The 20,539-nt window shown below is 40.9% G+C and overlaps 1 protein-coding gene across 1 annotated transcript; it reads right to left on the bottom strand.

The window, feature by feature from the left end:
• Positions 1–4,183: 4,183 nt before the first annotated feature.
• On the bottom strand, positions 4,184–20,100 carry LOC103142358 (protein FAM46A-like). The gene is made up of 2 exons (XM_007558388.2): positions 19,618–20,100; positions 4,184–7,434 (listed from the first exon to the last, which is right to left on the bottom strand). Exons 1-2 carry the CDS (start codon positions 19,771–19,773, stop codon positions 6,412–6,414), a joined length of 1,179 nt encoding a protein of 392 aa, XP_007558450.1. The 5' UTR covers positions 19,774–20,100; the 3' UTR covers positions 4,184–6,411.
• Positions 20,101–20,539: the final 439 nt, after the last annotated feature.

Genomic DNA, 20,539 nt, shown 5'->3' with positions numbered 1-20,539 from the left:
CTGGTCTCCGGGTTGAGCTCCGGGTTGAGCTCCGGGCTGAGCTCCGGGCATGGCCCGGCTTGTTGTGCAGTGATTGCATTCGCAGCGTCCTGTGCTATTCTGACGCAGGAAAATCCCCAGCAACTATTCTGAAGCGGCTGAAGCCGAGGTTGGAAGCATTGTTGTCTTTTTACTGCCGCTTTTGCATTTCAGGAGGCCAAATAAACATCACCGTGGCGAGGCCGCTCCGAATATCCACGAGCGCCACGAATAGACATTTCATTTAGTTCCTGGGAATGGCCTGCTAAGTGCATGATGATGGCAGGAGCCGCGCCACTCACTCCAGTAAAAATGGCTTTATGAGGAAAGCTGCTGCACCACTTCCTCTGTCCTCGCACCGTAAAGACCGAAATTAGTATGAATTTGATTCCATCATTGTTGACTGGACCAATTTTATTTGTTTCGAGTTTATCTCGACACGGGACGCTTTTGTGTATGTGGTGATCCCGCGGAGCCTAGTTTGGACAGGAATCAGTGAAACTGGGAAAGCGCTGCTCCTGCCGCTATCTTTGATATAAAAAAAATTGGTTGGTGTGCCCTCCTCCCTGTAATTTGCCCCAACCGCCTCCGCCTCCGCCGTCGCTCTGATGACAAACACTCACTGGACCTCCGCTTTTCGAGGCCGCTGCCTCCATGTTTGTTTGAGACGACTTAGCCGTCCGTGTAGAATCTTGTTTTGCGTTTACAGTCTCCAGGCGGCTCACATCCTCAGCTGGAAGATTTCACAACAGTGAGCCGTGTGTACACTGGGGACGGCTCCTGACCGCCTGCCTGTGCTGACCCTTCCTGTCATCCTCCCTCCCGGGGGAGGTGTTTGTCACCGCTAAAGGAGACATTACGAGCCGGCATGCGAACCTACCGCATGTCGAACCACATTTTCTCTCTGCAGTCTTTAGATAAAGATTAATCTTCACAGCAGGCTGACAGAAGGGAGGAAAGAATGATAACCAGGATCTTACAAGCTACGGTTGCCATGGTGGGAGCTCGGCCCACTGGGGCCCACCCACGATGCCTGGACAAAATGGGTGCTGTGGAACAGACTGGAGGAAAATTTAAGCATGCAGTGGAGGACGTAGCTAAGAAATCTCTATTCTTCCTACTGCTTTAAAGGGGCAGTGTTGTTATTATTACTTTTCAGGCACATAGTTCCATTTTATAACACAACCAAGTAATTATGCTGGCTTTTGTTGTTATGAAAATGCAATATGCATCAAAAATTACTTAAAACTTACTTAAAAATTTCTTAAAAGAAATTTGACTTTCTTATTTAACGCCTTGAAATTTGATGTCTCTCTTTAAAAATCTTTGCTTTCTGAAACTCTGCCTTCAGTAAGTCATCACAACATGGCTCCTCTGTTAACCTTTAACAAGATTTTTACCAATGTTTCACTGAGAAGTAGCTTCTATGATGAGCTCAGCTGATGTGCAGTTCCACCAGGAGTTTGCTAATTGCTGTTGGCTAGTCTGAAGGAGCTGAGTGGAGGAGTCATGAGTGAGGGCTGCTCTGAGAGGTGGATGTTTGGAAACTGGAACTCTGAGGAGGGGCTTTGTCTTAGAAGGCTGTGCTTGGTCCCTCCAACCATTTTGTACACCTGAATGGTTCCCACGGGAAATGCCTCAAAATCTACGTTGAAATCTATGGGGTGTCTTTTGCAGCAATTGACAGCAATGTTTTGGATTATTCAGCCTGTCATAGAGAAAAATCCAAAAGGGTGTTCATTTTTCAAAGTCATATTTTCACCATGGTATTCTTATGAATGTGAATTTAATAAAGTATATTCATTCATTCATTAATACAAATTAACAATTTAGTTAGGAAGCTAAGTTTTTAACTTCCAAACTAAATATTTAGCTCCCTTCTAAATGTTTAAATCTGAGATAAATTTTTAGTTCACAAACTAAAAAAACTAAATTTTTTGTTTGCAAACTAAAAATAGACTAACTTAGTTGAACTCCTAGCTTGTTTTCCGCCCTGGGCGAACAACCTTTCCTGGAGGGTTGGCGCTTATGCCGCTCCCTGACCCTCACAGGGTGCCGCCCTGGGAGGTTGCCCATATCGCACATTTCAGAAACCACCACTGGTTAAACGTTACTTCTAAAGTAAATATTTGCGTTTTTTTCAATAAACATTTAATTTCCAAACTAAATATTCTGGACCTCAGTATTTAGCTACCTAACAAAACATTTGGTTCCTAGCTAGATTAGCTTGTTTCTACATAGATCCAAGCTAAATAACCAAAGTAGGTCTCCGATAAGTGGAAGTGGACTATAAAAATCAAAAGTGAGTTTTGCAGACCCCTCTTTAATTTTAGACTTAATCACAGTGTTTGTTTATTTATTTATTTATGTACATATTTTTGTTTCTTTTCTTTTCATGCATCATCAGTGCTTTTCTTCTCAACATGTCCAATGTGCCGTTTTAACATAAATACAGTTGTTTATTCACGGCGACACTTTGATCAACGTGGCTTTATTGTGTCTATTACAGTTTAAAACCACCTGCTCATAAGAGAAAATAATTCAAAAGAAAATGAATCAAGATATTGTTTGTGTAAAAATACTTTGACTACACATCTGTACTTTACAATCCAGCTGTTTTTTTTATTTTTATTTATTGCTGGTGAACATTTGTGAAATAAAAAAATACATAAACAACTACACCACTGGGTAGTGTCTGAAAATGTGAGCCACATGACTCAGCAACCTTTTAGCTGCTTGTGGAGAAAGCAGTTGTTTGTGCAAGTGAAATAAAACTGTTTGTCAAACAACTTACTTAAGGGCTGTTTAAATGTTGCACAAACCACACGCCTTTAAAATGCTTAACAATGTCTCCAATAAACGAGCTATAGGGCTGCACTTAAACTGGCAGATGTAACAAAAGAGAGCGTTAGGGCTTGTCACAGAAAATTATTAACTCTCTCCCAAGTGCAAATTTTATTTTGGCTTTATGAGCATTTAACAGCCATCTTGTTAAAGCAGAGGGTTAGTTACTAATATACAAAGACTTATAATTGCTCTTTTGTTGCTGCATAGCAACTGAACTTAAGGACTGAAGGTTTTCTAATTTCATTTGAAGTATTTTTGTTTATTCAAGTTCCTTGATTGACTTTTGGACATATTCACATATTCAAATAAACCAGATTTCATAAAACCTGGGTGTTTCGTCCTTTCATATGTACCAAGTGCCAAATAAGTACCAAAAAAATATATATATATTATAAAATAAATGTTATATATATAACATAACAATCTCTGATTCATTAAACTTGCCAGAGGAGACGGCGGTCTGTTCAGAGCAGAGCGAGTTCCTTTGAGGCTGCATGTTGTCAGTACATGTTTGCTTCAGAGCGACTCTCCAGGGCTGGTTCTGTTCACCGGATGTCACGGCTGCAGGTCCGATTGACAGTTACTCCACAGAGGCAAGTCTCTCGTCAGATTCATAAACTGCTCCTCAATCACTCTGAAATCCGCTTTTCTAAAATGAATCGACATTCAGACGCAAGAGTTCCTGCAGACCAGAGCTTCTCTGCATCTTCTCTGGAAACTGTGAGGCTTCGTGAGCAAAAAGTTCACATTAAACCAACGAGAAACTGGTCAAGTAAGGAAGATATTTTATCATCTAGGAGGAAAGTTCCCTTGTTATGCCCCAAAAAGCATAATAAACAAAAGTAAACTTGTGTTTTGAACCCCGTGTTTTTTTTATTTTTTCTACATTCACAAAGGTAAACTTGTGGAGTTAACTAGCACCGTGTGCTTTGACTAAACCCTCAAATGGATCATTAAAGTAATGACAACTCTGCACATCATCTCCATCATCACTGTTATACAACAGACTGTGCCTTCAGTCAGAGGTTTTTCCCAGATTCACTGCGATACAGACGGCTACTAGAGATCTGTCTGAAACTGTTTGAAAAAAAAAAAGTCAATAATATGAATCATCTTTATGCATGGTAACCCTGTTAGTGAGACATTTTTAACCATCCTAAATACACAAACATTTCCAATAAAAATGTGGTGATCTCCAGAATAGTTTGTAAAAAAAAAAAAAAATGAAATCACTTTTACAGATTAATATGAGTTCATTTATTTTTGGTTCTGTTGGTGTGAGGGTGGATGAAAAGAAAGACCAAAACACACTCGTCTTCCAGCTGTTGAGGTGTTTTAATGAAAAAAACTCAAAGGAAACAAAACCCTGAAACAAAAGGTTAAAACATAAATCTTACATAGCAACTAATTAAAAGAAGATAATATTTAGGCACTTGGAACCATTTACAGTCTTTATTTCTGGTGCTACACAAGAGAGTACTTCTTTTGCCTCCTCTCTCCTCCCAGTCAGTTCAGCTGAAACCACAGAGAGAACAACACGCACAAAACTGCTTTCAGACTCACTTCCAACTATTTACATTTCCGCCAAGCCTCTAATCAAAAAACAAACCGAAGTAGCAACGTTCCTCTCACATATGAACCCTTTGTATTTTTCCCCGGCACTTCCACGAGGGTTAAAGGCCGTCAACAGAGCAAAAAACACATTGATTATAGGTTTCATTTTACCCACACCCTCATCTTTTTATACAGCAGTTTAATCAAAATAACTTAGGTTTTTGGATTTACAAAACAATTTGGCATTAAAAAGGAAAACAAAAGCAGGATTTTTGTCCAAACCGGGTCTTGAGATGTGAATTTTTAGCCAAAACCAAATTGCTGCAGAGGTACTGTCTACACAAATGTCTGTAGTCTCCACAGTGTCACGTTCCCTCCTCCACCACAGGGCGGACTGCATTCTGGCTCACCCACGGCTCTGGACCCCGACCAGTATGTTGACTAGATGAACCCAAACAATTACTTCCCACGTTCTGTTCGCTGGCAGAATGAGAATAACAAATAAATGACGCGTTCACGAGGAATGCTTCGTAAATGACATGAGGTGGAATCGTTGCTACAAAGCTCAATGAGCTTTCATGTTCCATCCGTACATCCAGTGTCTTTGGTTCACCCCTAGCTCGAGTCTAAAGGACAAAATGTCCAGGAAGGGTCAGCCAGACATTCCTCTCCGACTTCCTCCAGCTCATTCTGGAGGTTCCCAAGGGGTTCCCAAAACAGACCAGGATATTCCAGTGAGTTCTGGGCCTTCCTGAACTGTCCTTCTGATGGGTCATACCTGCAAAGCCTCCAAAGGCCTTATCATACTAATAATGCATTTTATTTGAAGGTGCCTTTCAAGTCACTCAAGGTTGTCGAACAAGAAATACGGAACAGTAAAAGAGGAAATATCAGATGTCTGAACCACCTAAGCTCTACCTGAGGTGGTTCAGGTAGAGCTGAACCACGAGGGTTAAAGGCCCACCAGACACCAGGGCTGCCCCTGGACGACAGATCTGAAAACTCATTTCAGCTGCTTCTGTTGGTTGCAGCTACGCTACCTAATCATGTTGAGGCACTATGACGGACATCGGAAATGACGGACCGGAGTATTGGACGGAGCGACTCCGATTGTTTTCCCGAGTTGTTTTTGCTAGTATAGCCATGGCTTCTACTTGTTCAAGTTGGGCACACTCAGCCTGTAGATCCTGTAGGATCCTACAGGATCCTAACATGTACTAGGAAGGCAAATCTGACTGTTTGTTTTTTGTCACAAATATAAAGAAAACAAAGAAGCACAACCCATCACTCTTATTAAGACGATGGTATTACATGACTAGTCCTGAGATGGACTGGCGTTCTGTGCTGGGTGTACCCAGTCTGTCACTCAAAGGTCACTGGAGACAGACACCAGATCCCTCACCACCCTGCAATGGCAAACGGATGGATGTATGGTGGTATGGATGGATGGGCCTGACCAGCGAATATCAGTTTAATACAATATCAGGATAGCAGAAAGACACAGGATTTATTTCCAATAACCATATTTGCCCTTAAACTTGTACTAAATGTTTTGGGAGTTTACTTCATATATCTTCTTAAGTCTATGAATCAAAATAAAAACACGAGTTATAGATAACGCTATAACAGATGTCATAACTAATATATTATCTTGTAGTCTAAGCAATTTAATCACTTCAGATTGTTTGTTTTATTTCTGTATAAATAGCTTAATATTACGCCACGTTATATTGCAAGAACCTCAGGCTGGTCCAAGCCTCAGCCTGACTCATTAGTTTAGTACTAGTTGGTGATATTTTACATCCACTGGGTCTGTGCGTTGTGTGACCCGTACCATCCAGAATCCCAGTTGATCCAGCAGAGCCAGAGCCACAATGCAACACCAACACCTGTTGTGGAGGCAGCGGAGAAATCAAAACAACAAAACATGCTCACCTAATAACAACTTAAAGGTCAAACAAAAATATGTCCACATATTCCTAAAGATGGTCCTCAGCTGCAAGGCAGCCATGTCTGGTAAGAGTTACTGCGCACGGACATGGACTGAACCTGTGCCACGTAGTAGTTGCTGAAGTTGACGTCTCTGACGTAGGGAGCAGGCTGGTAGTAGCAGGTGATGTTGGACAGGGCGGGGATGGCATTGTGTTCGGCCATGACACGCAGAGCCAGGGCGGATATTAGAGCCAGCGTCTGGCGCCGCTCGTGGCCCATCAGACACACAGTGCTTTCGTCCACCACCTGCCTCAGCGTCAGCAGGTACTCGTAGCGCTTGTGCTCGATTCCCACAAAGTGGTTCTGGAGATACGCCTCCAGCTTCCACTGCTGCTCTGCTATGTCGGGAAAGTCGATGAAGAAGCGTGAGCACATGTAGCGCTGCATCTGCTTCATGTGGCTCTCCGAAGACGGACGGAAGCTGCGCACCAGCAGGTGGCAGTACTTGAGCAGGCCGCCGCCCCGGATCTCTTCGGGGTTTCGGGTGGCGATAGTTCTGGAGCGGAGGTGTTCCAGGGCTTCCTCAAAGTCTCCGTACATGCTCTCACCCTGCACGCTAGGGTGGAAGGTCTCGGACATTGCCGTCTCCGAGCAACGGTCGAACAGCAGTAACGAGTCCAGCGAGATCTGGAAGGAGTCCACACTGAACTCGAACTGCCTCCTCAGGGAGTCGACGAACTTTAGCTCCACATTCTTGCCAGTGTTGTTGGACAGTGAGATGAGGCTCCAGCGATCTGTGTCGTTGCAAACTTTCACAAGTTTTTGCACATACGCCTCCTTCAGGGCCAGGGCTGTGATTCTCTCCCTGCACACGCCTTCAGGCAGGAAGTCCACCAGGCAGTCCAGCACCACGTCCTTCACCAGGCGAAATGTCTTATCATCAGAAAGACGGAGGCCAAATATTAGGTCCAGGTCTTTGTAGCCGAGGCCGTTGTCCTGGTGAAGCACGTGGCTGGCTGCAGAGCCGTTCAGCTTCACGTCACGCACAGCCACGCCCTTCTCCTCCAGACGAGCTCTGACCACCTGAAACACACAGAGGAGGAGACAGAAAATTGAGAGATGTGATTATAAGAAGGTACAAGTCAAGGTAAGTCTTCAGGGTTTATACATCCAAAAAGATTGCATTGTGATTCTATTGTTTCTGTTTATGAGAACATGCTATTAGTGTGTTTATACACATGAACTTTAGCTAAATTCTGTCCAAGGTTTTTACCAAAAATAATTCAAAAGGGAAACCAGAGAAATGCAAAAAGATCAGAAGTTTGATGATACTTAAATAATCATAATGATCAGCTGATCAGCATCAGCTCCTGTTATTTACTCATCAGATTCATAACAAAATGCAGAATCGCACACCTCTAATGCTTCACTAAAAATTATGTTTCACAGAAAGGCCAAACTGTTTAATTTTGTTCTTATTTGACTAAATACACATCTTGCTTGTGGTAAATAGGACTTCTTATGGGTTTTGTCCAATAAGAGCCTTCAAGGACTTTTTAAATTCTCCCATAAAGGTAAGATTTATAGAGTGCATGGCTAACACAGATTTTTCTACACTGAACAAAGAAAACAAATGATCCAACTTGAATATATTGCTTGTTAATTGGTCACAAGTCATCAAATTAGGTTTATCCAAGAGAATTTATGTTGTCAAGTTAAAGAAACATAAATGAAGTAAGTTTGACAAAACTTACTTGTAATAAATAAATAAATAAATATTAAGTTGGAGATGCATTCTCTTTTTTATTGTGTTAGTCTAACAATGACACCTAAACAGTGACAGCCATGATGGCCATTTGATGCCTAAAATTTTCTCAAAACAGTTGTATTTTTATTGCAGTTAAATGATGGAAACACAGGCTATTTACTAATTAGATGTATTCTGGGGTAAATAGTTAAACTTTTTATTTTATGCTAAAATAAAACACACCTTTCCACATATTTTCACATATTTAGTAAGATAATAATTTAATTCTGACCCAAACTTATGCTCTACTATGTGTTCCTCTGGTTGATCAGATCTATCCATAAAGTAAAATATATTAATTTCATCTGTCTACAGTATATTTACAGTATCCAAGTAATTTAAATATTGTTACTTTATCTATCCATGTATGAAATAAATGTAGCAAGTGACAAAAGTAACTTGACATTTTGTGAAGCTACATTTTGTAACTTAACGAAATGTAAAAAAGGTGAAGAAATTTGAAAACTTTTCTTTTATTTTTTTGTAGAATTCCTGTCAAATCAAGTGGTACTAAGTCCATGAGTCAGATTCTGTTTCAGCAACCTGCTCCAGAGCACCAACAGTAAGACGGCTGCCTAGAAAAATGTGATACATCACCCAAAAATAATGACACCAGAGATAGCCATCTGCTGCCTGCGGGTGACACTGTCCCACATACTGCAAAGCAGATCTCTAGGAAAGCAAAAACCTGGTTTAGCAGACTGATTTGATCGACTGCACAGGAAAGCAACAGCAGACACAAACCCTCACTGACTGAGAAGATGGTTTATTTGAAGACTGGAGCCCACGCTGCTCTGCTGGGAGAGTTAGGAACATTTCTGAACAGTGCAGACACATTCATGTTTCCTGTCAGTTTGACTAAACCACTGAAGCTCAAAAACTCAAAACACAGCTGGCCATTTAAAAACTTTCACTGAGCCTTAGGGATCCATCATCGCTGTCTTGTAGTTATGGATTTCAGCACAAACAGATGTCAAAGTGCAAATAAAAAGTGCTGGGTTATTTCTTAAATCCCCACACTTGGTTTTAGAAGTTGGCTTGGTTTAATTGCAATTTAAGTCAGAAATTCTGACCCCATGTTGCTGAGTTAGAGAAAAGACTAAAAAAGCTTCATCATTCTTCAGAGACCAGCACTTTAAATCAAAGTGACCTGATTACGAAATAGGAAGATGGTAAAGAAATACTGTAGCGACTTTACACAAAAGAACAGGTACTTTATTCCAACATAATATTAGCCGCTCAGCTGCTGAATTAAACTGTGACCATGTAACTGGTCATAAATTCAATATAAAACAAGCTACGTTTTATGTAGTTAAATACTAAGGCTCTTATTTACCAAATTCAATTGTCAACTAAAAGTGCATTCTCACCAGCCTTGTTTAGTCCGCTTTAATCAAATTCTAGTTAGTTTGCCTAAGAAGTCCAGTTCATTTGGAAGGTCTAATTGATCTCTGGTCCACATACAAATGTAGGCGTCGGTTTTAGAACCTACTTTGCTTAGACTCCAAGCCTGCTTGTTTGGGATGAAAACAAGAAGTCAGAAGACTGTCGGTCACCGATTGTCTAGGTCATGCAGTCACTGGTTGCATCATGAGAGCGACACCCTTACGTCCAACCTGCCATTTGTAAAATCTCACAACAGCCAGTAATTCTCAAAAAAACCACAGACTGAGTAGGATGTTCAACATAGCTTGTTGGGTTGTGTTGTACAGATCTTGTCATGCTACTTTTCAGACTCTGGGGCCGCCCAACTCTAAGATGACCCCCACCCACAACAGCTGTTACACAATTGTAATGGAAAACTACTCAAACTCTGTTGAGTAGAGCTGAACCGAGTCGAGCTACACTGCTAGGTTCTAGTGAAACGCAACCATAAGTGAACAATCTAAGGGTACTGGACTTTAGATGAATAACCTGCATGCATTGTGAGACATTTTCTCGTCTTAATATCAGTGGCTTTTACTTTTTCCTTTGGTTGTATTCATATTCCTGCAGTTCATCTGAGGAGTGGGAGGGCGAAGGATTTTTTTAACCATCTGGTCGTCTTCCCAGGACCTGCTTTCGTCTTCATAGATACTTCATAGGGTCTTAGGCAATTCCTTAAAGCCTCATCAAGGTTTCTGATTGCCTGTGGGATCCCAAAGGCATCTCTAGCTGTCTTCAGTATCTGCAGAGTTGAAGGCAACATTGCGGATGTTGAAGTCTTTCAAACCCCCCAGCAGCCATCACCGTGATCCTCTTGGATATCATTTGGCCACATTTACTGAATGGATTACATTTCGATATTCTTGTTGTACATCCCGTTTAGATGGATCTGTGATGGACAATGGACAGACATGCTGATTGTCGTAGTTTGTTGCCAGATTTGATTTTAAAACAGTCTCACCCTAAAAAAGAACCAAGAGGCACTCCACTTTGTTGCGTAAGAAGGTGAATAAACGCATAAAAATTCAGAGGCTTTCTATTCATCCAGCTGATACCAGACACCAGTTTATGTCTAGTACTGTCAAGAAAAAAAGATCATCTCCACATTTGATGTGTTTTTTTATTTTTGTCTTAGAAACTTAACATCTGAAGGATGGCGAGTTGTTTATACAGTCCCATTTATGCTTGAAAATGTAAAAAAAAAAAAAAAAAAAAAACACACAATCCAACTAATAAAAAAATATATATTGGATGTGGGAAGAAATTACTCATGGCTTCACAAAATCTCTGACCTCAGTTTTAAAAGTGGGTCTGAGTTAACGGCACGTCCCAATCCATCCGTCTGTCCTGTGAGGAGCAGAACCCCAGACCCCGACTCTCCATCTGGCATGACATCCATAACAAGTCATGAAACAGACTAGTGTATTTCCCCCATGACGCTCCAGCACCTGGTAAGCGCAGCAAGGGGAGACACTTCCGCCAATGCCGGAGCAAAGAAGCCTTGTAAAACAGAGCCGCAAACACACCAGACTGTCTGGTGTTGACAACGCCTTGGCAACAAATAACAGTCTCTCCACTCCAGTCCTGCTGTCTCAATAGTTTCCTCAGCTATTTCATTAAAAGTTGTGGTCTGGATGTGTTTTTATTATGGAAGTTTGAAATTACACAACTATTTACCAGCCCCCAGCTCCCTGGACACCAACGAAAAGCTCTAGGCAGTGAGTCAGACGATCTTGCCAAGCGAATGGCAGCTGAGATCGAGCAGCACCCTGACCTTCAATTCCCTCCACAGCAGTCAAGTCACACAGTAGCCTGGCGAGCAGCAGGGGATGATGACAATGATGATGGTTTTTCCTCTGGTCAGAAAACCTTCCCAGAAATGTCTTCGCATGGGTGGTCGTTCCACCTGTGTGCTGGTAGCAGTTGAGAGTTTTTGTTTTGTTTTGGGTCAATGAAGTATTTGTTCCATCGCGTCGAGGACTCACAGAATGTCTCGGATCACTCTGGCTTTATTTGACTAAATTATATCCAAGAGACAAATTTAGGGAGATTCCAGGCGCAGCAGAGTTTTGAGTGGACTGTATAAAGTTAATGTTATGAGAACAACTCGGTACAACCGGGGGTTGATTTAATTTGCTCAGTTCGCCTCCATCTTTGCAGCACCAACGTGTGTTCAATTACTTTACCATTTCAAATTTTATCATTTTAGTATGGCCAGCATGCTAAATCTGATGCCAGTAAATGAGATTATAATTTAAATTGGGCCAAGTCTTTTTACTATACATGTGTGGAAAAAACATATATATAGTAATATATAAATGTTCACTGTTATGCTGATGATATTTAGCTATGCAGTGGGTCAAACAGTTAACATATTTCTAGAAGTGATATTAACATGAAATTTTCACCAGGCGTTACTACACATAACTTAATTTCTGAACTTGTTAGTTGTGGTTTCTTTTCATGTATGGATTAGTCGGGTGGTTACAACACCTGGTTATGAGAAATAGTCATATTATGACCATAAACTCATATTATTGGAATAATGCCATAGTACTATGAGAACAAAGTCCTATGAGAATGAAATCAAAATAATGTGAGAATAAAGTTGTAATATTTGACTTTTTATCCTCGTAGTAATACAAATTTACTCCCGTACCATCTTATGGTTAAGATAATATGACTTTATTTTCATAATTTATTTTTATTCGATGGCATTACTAAATTCTTTTTTAAAATTCATTTTCTTAGCAACCTATTATTTGTGCTAAGCTTTTGTCTAAAAGATGAAAGAAATGTTTAAGTATTTAAATGCTTTTACAAGACACCGTGTTCTATCATCACCGTGAAAAAAAACTAGATTTGAAGGCTATATTTCTCCTAGTGCCCTCCTCTGGGAGCACGTGGTGTCTTCATTTTCCTCAGCCTCAACAAAAGCAGAGTGGCTGGTTGGTCCACAGCCCGGCGAGTCGGACGCTGACGACCATAGCATCTGGTCTTTGCTTACCTCACGGGCCTGTTGCACAGCATTATAACGGTCAGTAATCCATTCCTCACGGTCTGATTCATATCCAGGCACTACTGTCCATGACAGAGCAGTTCCAGAGTCTCCCCACTGCCTTCCCCTCCGGCTACGAAGCCCTTTGGTCGAGCGTCTGCGTTTGCCATTGTGTCGTGTGACGCAATATGGAGGCTGCGGAACAGCCCACCAGAGGGAGCAACATGAGCCACTGTCGTGGGTTCCGGCTGTGGTTTGATGACTGCTGATGTTAAATAAGTCTTAGAGTGCAGAGGTGTCATTAACAGTAGAAGTTTTTCCTCCACTGCTCCCAGCGCTCACTCCCAGCCTGACCACAAACAGATGGTATTCAAATGTGGGCCGTGGACGAATCTGCTGCTGAAGGAAAGTGGGTCGAGGGTGGTGAAGGGTGGAGGAGGAGGGTAAGGGGGTCAGCTACTAATGCCATCATCCACTATGGTATGGTAAGGCTTGATGACTAAACTGCTTCCATCTGCCTCATGCGGACGCCTCATGTGACATGACAAGCTTAAAGGGGCAATATCATGTAAAAATCTATGTTTTTGTGCTTTACATAATGTTATGTTATTCCCTCGTTAAAAACAAACACAGAGTGCTGTTTTGACTCTTTCATGCATGTTTGTGAAATCTTTTAATGTCCCGTGGCAACCATACAGCTGAGCAAAACGCCTGGGTGGACCTAGCTCCGCCTTCAAGAACGAACCTCCTCCTCCAAGCTGCAGTTGATAAATTGTCAAGTTTCCACCTCACACAGAAGCTCCCCTTCCCCTTTTTAACTCCTCCACTCAGCTCCTTCAGACTAGCCAGGAGCGATTAGCAAACACCCAGTGGAACTGAGCATAAGCTGAGCTCATGGTAGGAGCTACTTCTCAGAGTAACGTTGGTAAAAATGTTGTTAAAGGGATAATAGAGGAGCCATGTTGTGAAGACTTCCTGAAAGCGGATTTTCAGAAAGAGGAATTTTTAAAGAGACAGAGCCCCAATTTCAAGGCGTTAAATTACAAAGTAAAAAGACTTTTAAGTCATTTTTGATGTATAAAAATATTTTACACAACTGAAGGTAACATAGTTACTTGATTATGCTACAAAATACCACTATGTGTCTGGAAAACGTAACACTGCCCCTTTAAGGTGGAAGAAATTGTGGCCTTACATGTGTGACTTAATTAAATATTTGTATCTCTAACTTATCCACCGATTTAAATGGTGAAAAATAAATCTGATTTAGTTCCACTGTTACTTGTTACATTTTTTCAAGTCATGTTGCTGTATCCCATAAAATACTCCTTCCCATTACTACAAGTTCTGCTATCTACCATAAGTATTTGTTGAGTCATCATGTATTTATGTGCTTTAGCTGGACCATCCATCCATCCATCCATTTTCTGAACACCCTTGTCCCTCAGTGGGGTCGGGAGGGGTGCTGGTGCCCATCTCCAGCTAACGTTCCGGGCGAGAGGCGGGGTACACCCTGGACAGGTCGCCAGTCTGTCGCAGGGCAGCTTTAGCTGGACCTGCAAAGATAATTTTCACAATTGCTAGAAAAAGTAAACTTGCGCCATCCATTTGGAGCAGCAGGGGGGGGCTCAACAGGTTCAAAGCCAGAGAGCACTTATTTAAAAGGCAAGAAAGTAAAGTCTGACAGCAAAGTCCATCTCACAGTGAACTATGGCAGACCCCTGCAGCAGAGGTCAACAGGCCCAGACAATAAGGTGGAGAGAATGAGCCGATTTATTCCCCTTAGGAGACTGAAGACTAGACTCAAACATTTTTCACACATGCTCATCTCAGTGGGAAGTGGAGGCAGTTCATATGACACATAAACCATGTTTTTATACACAAACACAAAATCTGCTGTCACCAGAATACAGCATGATCTCATCTACAGTGGTTTGAAAAAGTGTTTGCCCCCTTCTTGAGTTTCTATTTTGTTTTTTTGTTGGTTTTTTTGTTTCTTTGCGTGTTTGACTTGCTTCTGTGTTTCAGAACATCAAAGCAATTTAAATATTAGTCAAAGACACAACAAGTAAACACAAAAATGCAGTTTTAAAATGAGAAAAAAAACATCAAAACCTACATGTTCCTGTGTGGAAAAAGTGATTTCCTCCTTCCACATCACTTAACTTTGGTTTATCAGGCCCAGACTTGACTACTGCCACACCTGTTTTCAATCAAGCCATCACTTAAATGGCACCTGCATGTTAAAGTGAAGAACACCAGAAGATCCTCAAAAGCCAGACTCATGTCGAGATTCCAAAAAGTTTCAGAGACACGGCAACAATTCCACCTCTGGACAGCTGGAAAACAACAAAATGAAGACTTTGGAGTGGCCTTGCCAAAGTCCTGACCTGAAACCCGTTGAGATGCTGTGACCTTAAAAAGTCGTTCACGCTCCAAAGTGAATGAATTACAACAATTCTACAAAGACGAGTGACCAGAATGTCCTAGAAAAGACTCTAAAAGCTCATTAAAATGCATAGTTGTGGTGTTAGGATGTCTTACTTTGCCTAGAAATTGAAATGGGGCAGTTTGAAACTCTCACAATATGATAGCCATGGCTAAAATACAGAGTGAAATCTTTAGGATTCAATAATTTAGATTAATACATACAAATTTAGTAAAAAAGAAATTTAAACACTCTAGCCTGAGGTTGAGTGCTTTGACAGACAGATCGCTCTTATCTTGGGAACTTCAGTTTCTGTTACTTTCGAGAGCTGAAATATTTCCAAAAAGCTGAATTTCTCCAGCAATTGAAGACAGAATTAAAAACAGGAGAAACAGTAAAGCCTTTTACCAGCCCTGTAAAAAAAATCCATGTATGAAAGATTAAACAACAGAAGCCTAAAAGCTGCTGAAAAGAGTCAGCCAAGAAGTTTAATCATCTCTGGAGTCTGAACCGTGAAATGGATTTTCATACTTTCCCCTTTCTTCCAATGCGATAAAGTATCGACTCTTTGAAACAACGAAGATGGGTTGGGCAACACCAGGCCAAAATCTAAAAAGTACAGATTTTTGGGGGGATTACTTTAAGATTTGAGACTGTGTTTTTAATTTAGAAATATGAGGGTGTCCATGAAACCGGGGATCAGAACTTTCAATGAATCTGTTCCACTTTGAAGTTGTGCACACATGTGGCTTTGTTGAATTTTCTGATGGTTTTGTGCCGTTCCGAACTTTGTGTTCTTTCCGTTTTTATCAATCCGGGGCAATTCATTTGAAATAGTGAGCACCTGCTCCCGCTATAAAAGAGGTGCAGTCCATTTTCGTAACCGTTTGTGGACAAAATTTCCACGCCGGAGGCAAACGCAGGGAGGGATTTTTATTTATTTTCTCTTTTTGTCCTGAAAACGACTGCTGACGTCTCAAAAAGTCAGCAGCAAGTCACTACAAACAAGCAGAGTTTCTCACTGAGATATCCACACGAGCTAATTCGATTAGCGTATTTTAACAAAGCACAAAAACGGTCGGAAATGTTGCAACGCCGTACTGTGAAGGCTTTTGATTTTGTTGTTGACAACCTGTGGCCATATGCTGTTGGCTGCCGTGTCAGAACAATGTGCTGCACTGTTTAATACCAACAATCACTTGGTCCACAGTGATTCATACATTTTACAAGGGATTTCAAATTTAATTCCATCTGCTGCTGATTAAACCGAACTCTGTTTACATGGCTTAAGTTGATCAAAGCCCAAATTATACTTGGTTTGCTTTGTAACTTGACATCATACCCAGCCAACACTTGTCTAAAAACAACACACATTTCTCCATTGGTTGTTTTTTTTACCAACAGATATCAAGAACACAAGATTTGCAACGTGCATTTGATGAGTAGCAGATAATCCTCTTAATGTCTTCATTTAGTAGAAATCCAGCCTGGTTAGTCCCTCAGTGTGGCGCCATTTAAACACGAGGCGGCGATTATTTGCACTGGAAGCGGACGTTGGATGTTTCCTGTCTGAAACATGTGCTGAGAACATGTACAGCATTTACAGTCAGATTGACTATCAGATGTTTTACCAGCTTATTTGAGTCAAATTTCTTAATTACTTGCATTGCTGCTGTTTGTTTGTTTTTGTTTTTTTCCCCATTTATTTCTTTTGGTATTTTATCAAAACATGTCTCTCAGCTGTAAATGAGATCTTGGATCTCCAGGGGGCAACCTGTATGAAGAAAATGTCCAACAAATAAGTAAATAAATAAGAAACAAAGAAATAAATATAAAAAATGAATCAATGATTGGAAATGTTTTAGGCATTCTGTGTTCAATGTGTGTTCCACATAGGAAGATCATTTGTGGCGCACCGCCTCCACCCTCCATTTATTGTGTAAATAATTATTGGTTTGCGGATAAATAAGACACCCAATGCTTATGTAATGATAGTTTAAAGGCTCATAAAACTCCCATAAACTCCTATGACGTTGTCCACCAACTAATCTGAATTTCCACTAATTAAAAACGCCAAGAGAGAAATCTACTGCAGGTGAGACATTTACTGCTCTAATCCTTTATTAAAACCTTGCTTCAAAAAATTCTAAGCTGTCCCTTTAAGGAGAACTCAACACCTGTAGAGCAACAAAGCTGATGTGTGTGGAAGAACATCTAAAGCTCCAAATCACAAATCAGCTTCCTGAACTTTGATGTCTGTATAGCGGCAGAGCGTGTTTAAAAAGAAGTTTTAATAAATCAAATATCTGACTGTTGTAATCAAAACGAATAAACCTTAATCTACACCAAAGACCGTTTCAAGCTGCATTAAACCAAATTTTCAGATTGTTTTATCTGGAACATTCATTCTGTGACCTGGCAACCTTTAAAACACATCATTATGTGTTTTATTCTCCCTTTCTCAAAAAACAACAACAAAAAAACAAAAAAAAAAACAACTCACACACCTTCCATAGACAAAAAAAAAAAGTTGCGCCAGAAACACAACAAAAATCCCATTGGGCTTTTCAGCAGCAACAGATTGCCTCTGTGGAACACTTGAGGGAACCGCTGGGTGAATTTTCCGAAAGCCGCTCTCTCTGAGAGGTCCATAAAAAAAAATGTAGCAGTTCATGCAAACAGAACTGCTTGGGGTCTCTGTTGCCTACAGGACTGTAAAATGAAGGAAACACATTAGCAGGGGGGCTGCTGGGAGCAGATGCTGGGGTCTGCCTTGATGGTAGAGCCCTTTAAAGCACATGTGTGCTTTAAAGGGCTCCACCCCTCCGCCCCCAACCCCTGACAGGATGACTTCTGAAAATATGAATTATGTAAAGTGAAATATACAGCGGATTAAAGCACCACCTGAAGTACATCCATTGATAACGGCAGCACAGGCTTTTCCTTAACCAGTAAATCAAATGATCTGAAAAGAACTAGAGGAAAAGTGAGCGAGTGGAAAACTGCAGTCACAGTGTTAGCTCATCCCCACATGTCTGTGTTACTAGTGTGAGCAGTTAAATGTGTCCAATACTCCAAAAACACAAACGCTTACCAAGTATTTTGGGTCTAGTTTCCAGAGCAAATACCTTACTACACCTGAAATAAGACAAAACTAACTTCAGCAAGATTTAGGAGTTTGTTTTAAGGTAATTATCCCTTAATATTGATTAAAAAGTTTTAGTTCCACTGGCAGATTATTTCACTTATATAACATTGGAAAAACATCTCATTATAAATGAAATAATCTAGTACGTTTTCATCGTACTAGATGAAAACGAATTATGGACTATTTTAAGTCCATAATTCCATTATTAAGGAATTATGGACTTAAAATAGTTCCTATATCTTGCTGAAAAGTTACTTATACTTTAGTTTAGTCTTATTTCAAGCATACTAAAATATTTGCATGAAAAACTAGACCAAAACCACATTGTACCATTTTGTACTTTTGCAGTGAAAGAGAAAAGAACAGTTGATTAACAGAGAAGTGTCATCCAAACAACACTTTCAAATAAGAATTAATATGTATGGAATGGATGAAGATAATACTCAAACTCTATGCAATAGAGCACCTGACTAAATTAATATTAATGAGAGTGTGCAGGAGGTAAATAAAAAGTGTTGCATATTCTGAAGCTTGAATTTGCAAGTTCGACTATGTCAAAGTCATACGCATTATCAGAGCCGGCCCTAGGCAGAATCAAATTAAGCTGCCGCTGAGGCCACCTCTCCTCCAGGCCAGCAGGCGGCGCCAACAACACCTGACCTCTCAGACAGAAAGTAGATCTCTGGACTTCACATTTCACAGTTTCGAATTATTTACGTGGAATAAAAATACTCCACTAGGTATGTTAAGCTAGGAACAACACTGTTGGAGATGTGAGCGAACCTGACAGAATCATAGCAACACTCCAGGTACTTCAGAATGGTTTGATTCAAAGAGAACATTTAAATGGATAAGACTGCCATCATCTGTTCCATAACATAACAAGACGTAAAGCTCAGAAAAGTCAATTTGGCATAACGCCTCCCTCCACTTTGAAGAATTTTGGAGACGCCCATAAACTTGGTCCAAATTCTGCCATAGGTCTTCACAAAATCATAAAATGGTAATCAAACACATCTAACAGTGAGTTTGATGACATATCAAACTTAAATAACAAGTATTGGCTCTATACCAAAATATGCAGTATGACACCCCTAGTGTTATGTTTATTGGTGATCCTCTGAAGTCAGGTAATCACAGTCCTAGTAATCAAAGAACATACTTTTAGTTTAATAGTTATGATTTCACTGTCTTATTTTCACTGTCTGAATCGTTCTTGCTGGAACTAGTAATAACTAATTGATTTATGTTTGGACTGTCTGAATTTTGCAGTGCTTTATATAACAGTCAGACCAAATGAGCACTTTATTTATTCCTTTTTATTTAATGAATAATCTGAACTGGAAATGGGGGGCAGTTTTGAATCAGGGCCCTACTGAATCACGGACCGGCTCTGTACATTTTCTTTTTCCAACTTTATCATAAAAAAAGAAGAAGGAAAAAAAATCACACAAACTCACCTGGATGATCTGCCGGGGCTTCACGGACAGCGTGGGGAAGTTCCCGCGGCCGTGGATGGGAACGCTCTCCCCGAGGATGGAGTCCAAGCGGCGCACCTGATCCCAAGACAGGACGCTGAGCCGCCGACTCTGCTCCGGGGTATCACCGGACGACATGACGACCGCGGGTCGATGGACACTGCTGCGGGGCACGAGCACTCCTCTCGCGCGCTGGGATGGTGGTGGGAGAGTTAAAACGACAGCGGATCGAGCGTCGCTTCCCTTCACAGAAAGATCCAGAACGCGGTTCGGTGTTAGGAAAGTTTACTCAAAAGCCAGCGGACATCTCCCAGAAGCAGCAGCCACTCTTCGTGACCGTCTCCTCTCGCCGTCTCCTCTCCGCAGATTAAAGATCCTCGGAACTCAAGACCGGGTCTTTTCTCACCCAGCTGGGATTACCACGCGCCTCCCCATTGGCTGGACGTAGATTTATGAATGCTCTGACATACAGAAGGGGCTGCGCCGATTTAACACACCTACCTCTCATGCGTCAGACGGACGTTCTGTCACAGGAGGAAATTTGAGAGCGCTCCATAGAACTTAAAAAAAAAAAAATTCTTCTACCGTAAAAAAAGAAAAGAAAGAAATTTGGTTATTCAACTGTAGAAGTGTTCTCAATCGGGGAAAAAACTCCCAGCACTCTCTCCAAACTCTGTATTCATTGCAAAACCACAAAATTTGACCAAGTATTTCACGTCTAGTTTCTAGTGCAAATGTTTTAGGACACTAGAAATAACACAAAACTAACTTACAAGTAACTTTTCACCGAGATATAGGATTTGGCTTTAAGTCAACATTCACTTTTGTTTTTTCACTTATGACATGAAAATTTGTCGTTACAAGTGGGTGAAAAAACAGCCAGTGGAACTAGTACTTTTATTTT

The sequence above is a fragment of the Poecilia formosa genome, unplaced genomic scaffold (genome assembly GCF_000485575.1).
Source record: "Poecilia formosa unplaced genomic scaffold, Poecilia_formosa-5.1.2 Scaffold96, whole genome shotgun sequence".
NCBI classification, from domain to species: Eukaryota; Metazoa; Chordata; class Actinopteri; order Cyprinodontiformes; family Poeciliidae; genus Poecilia; species Poecilia formosa.
The sequence above is the reverse complement of the archived record's forward strand: the minus strand, read 5'-3'. Positions and strand labels throughout refer to the sequence as shown.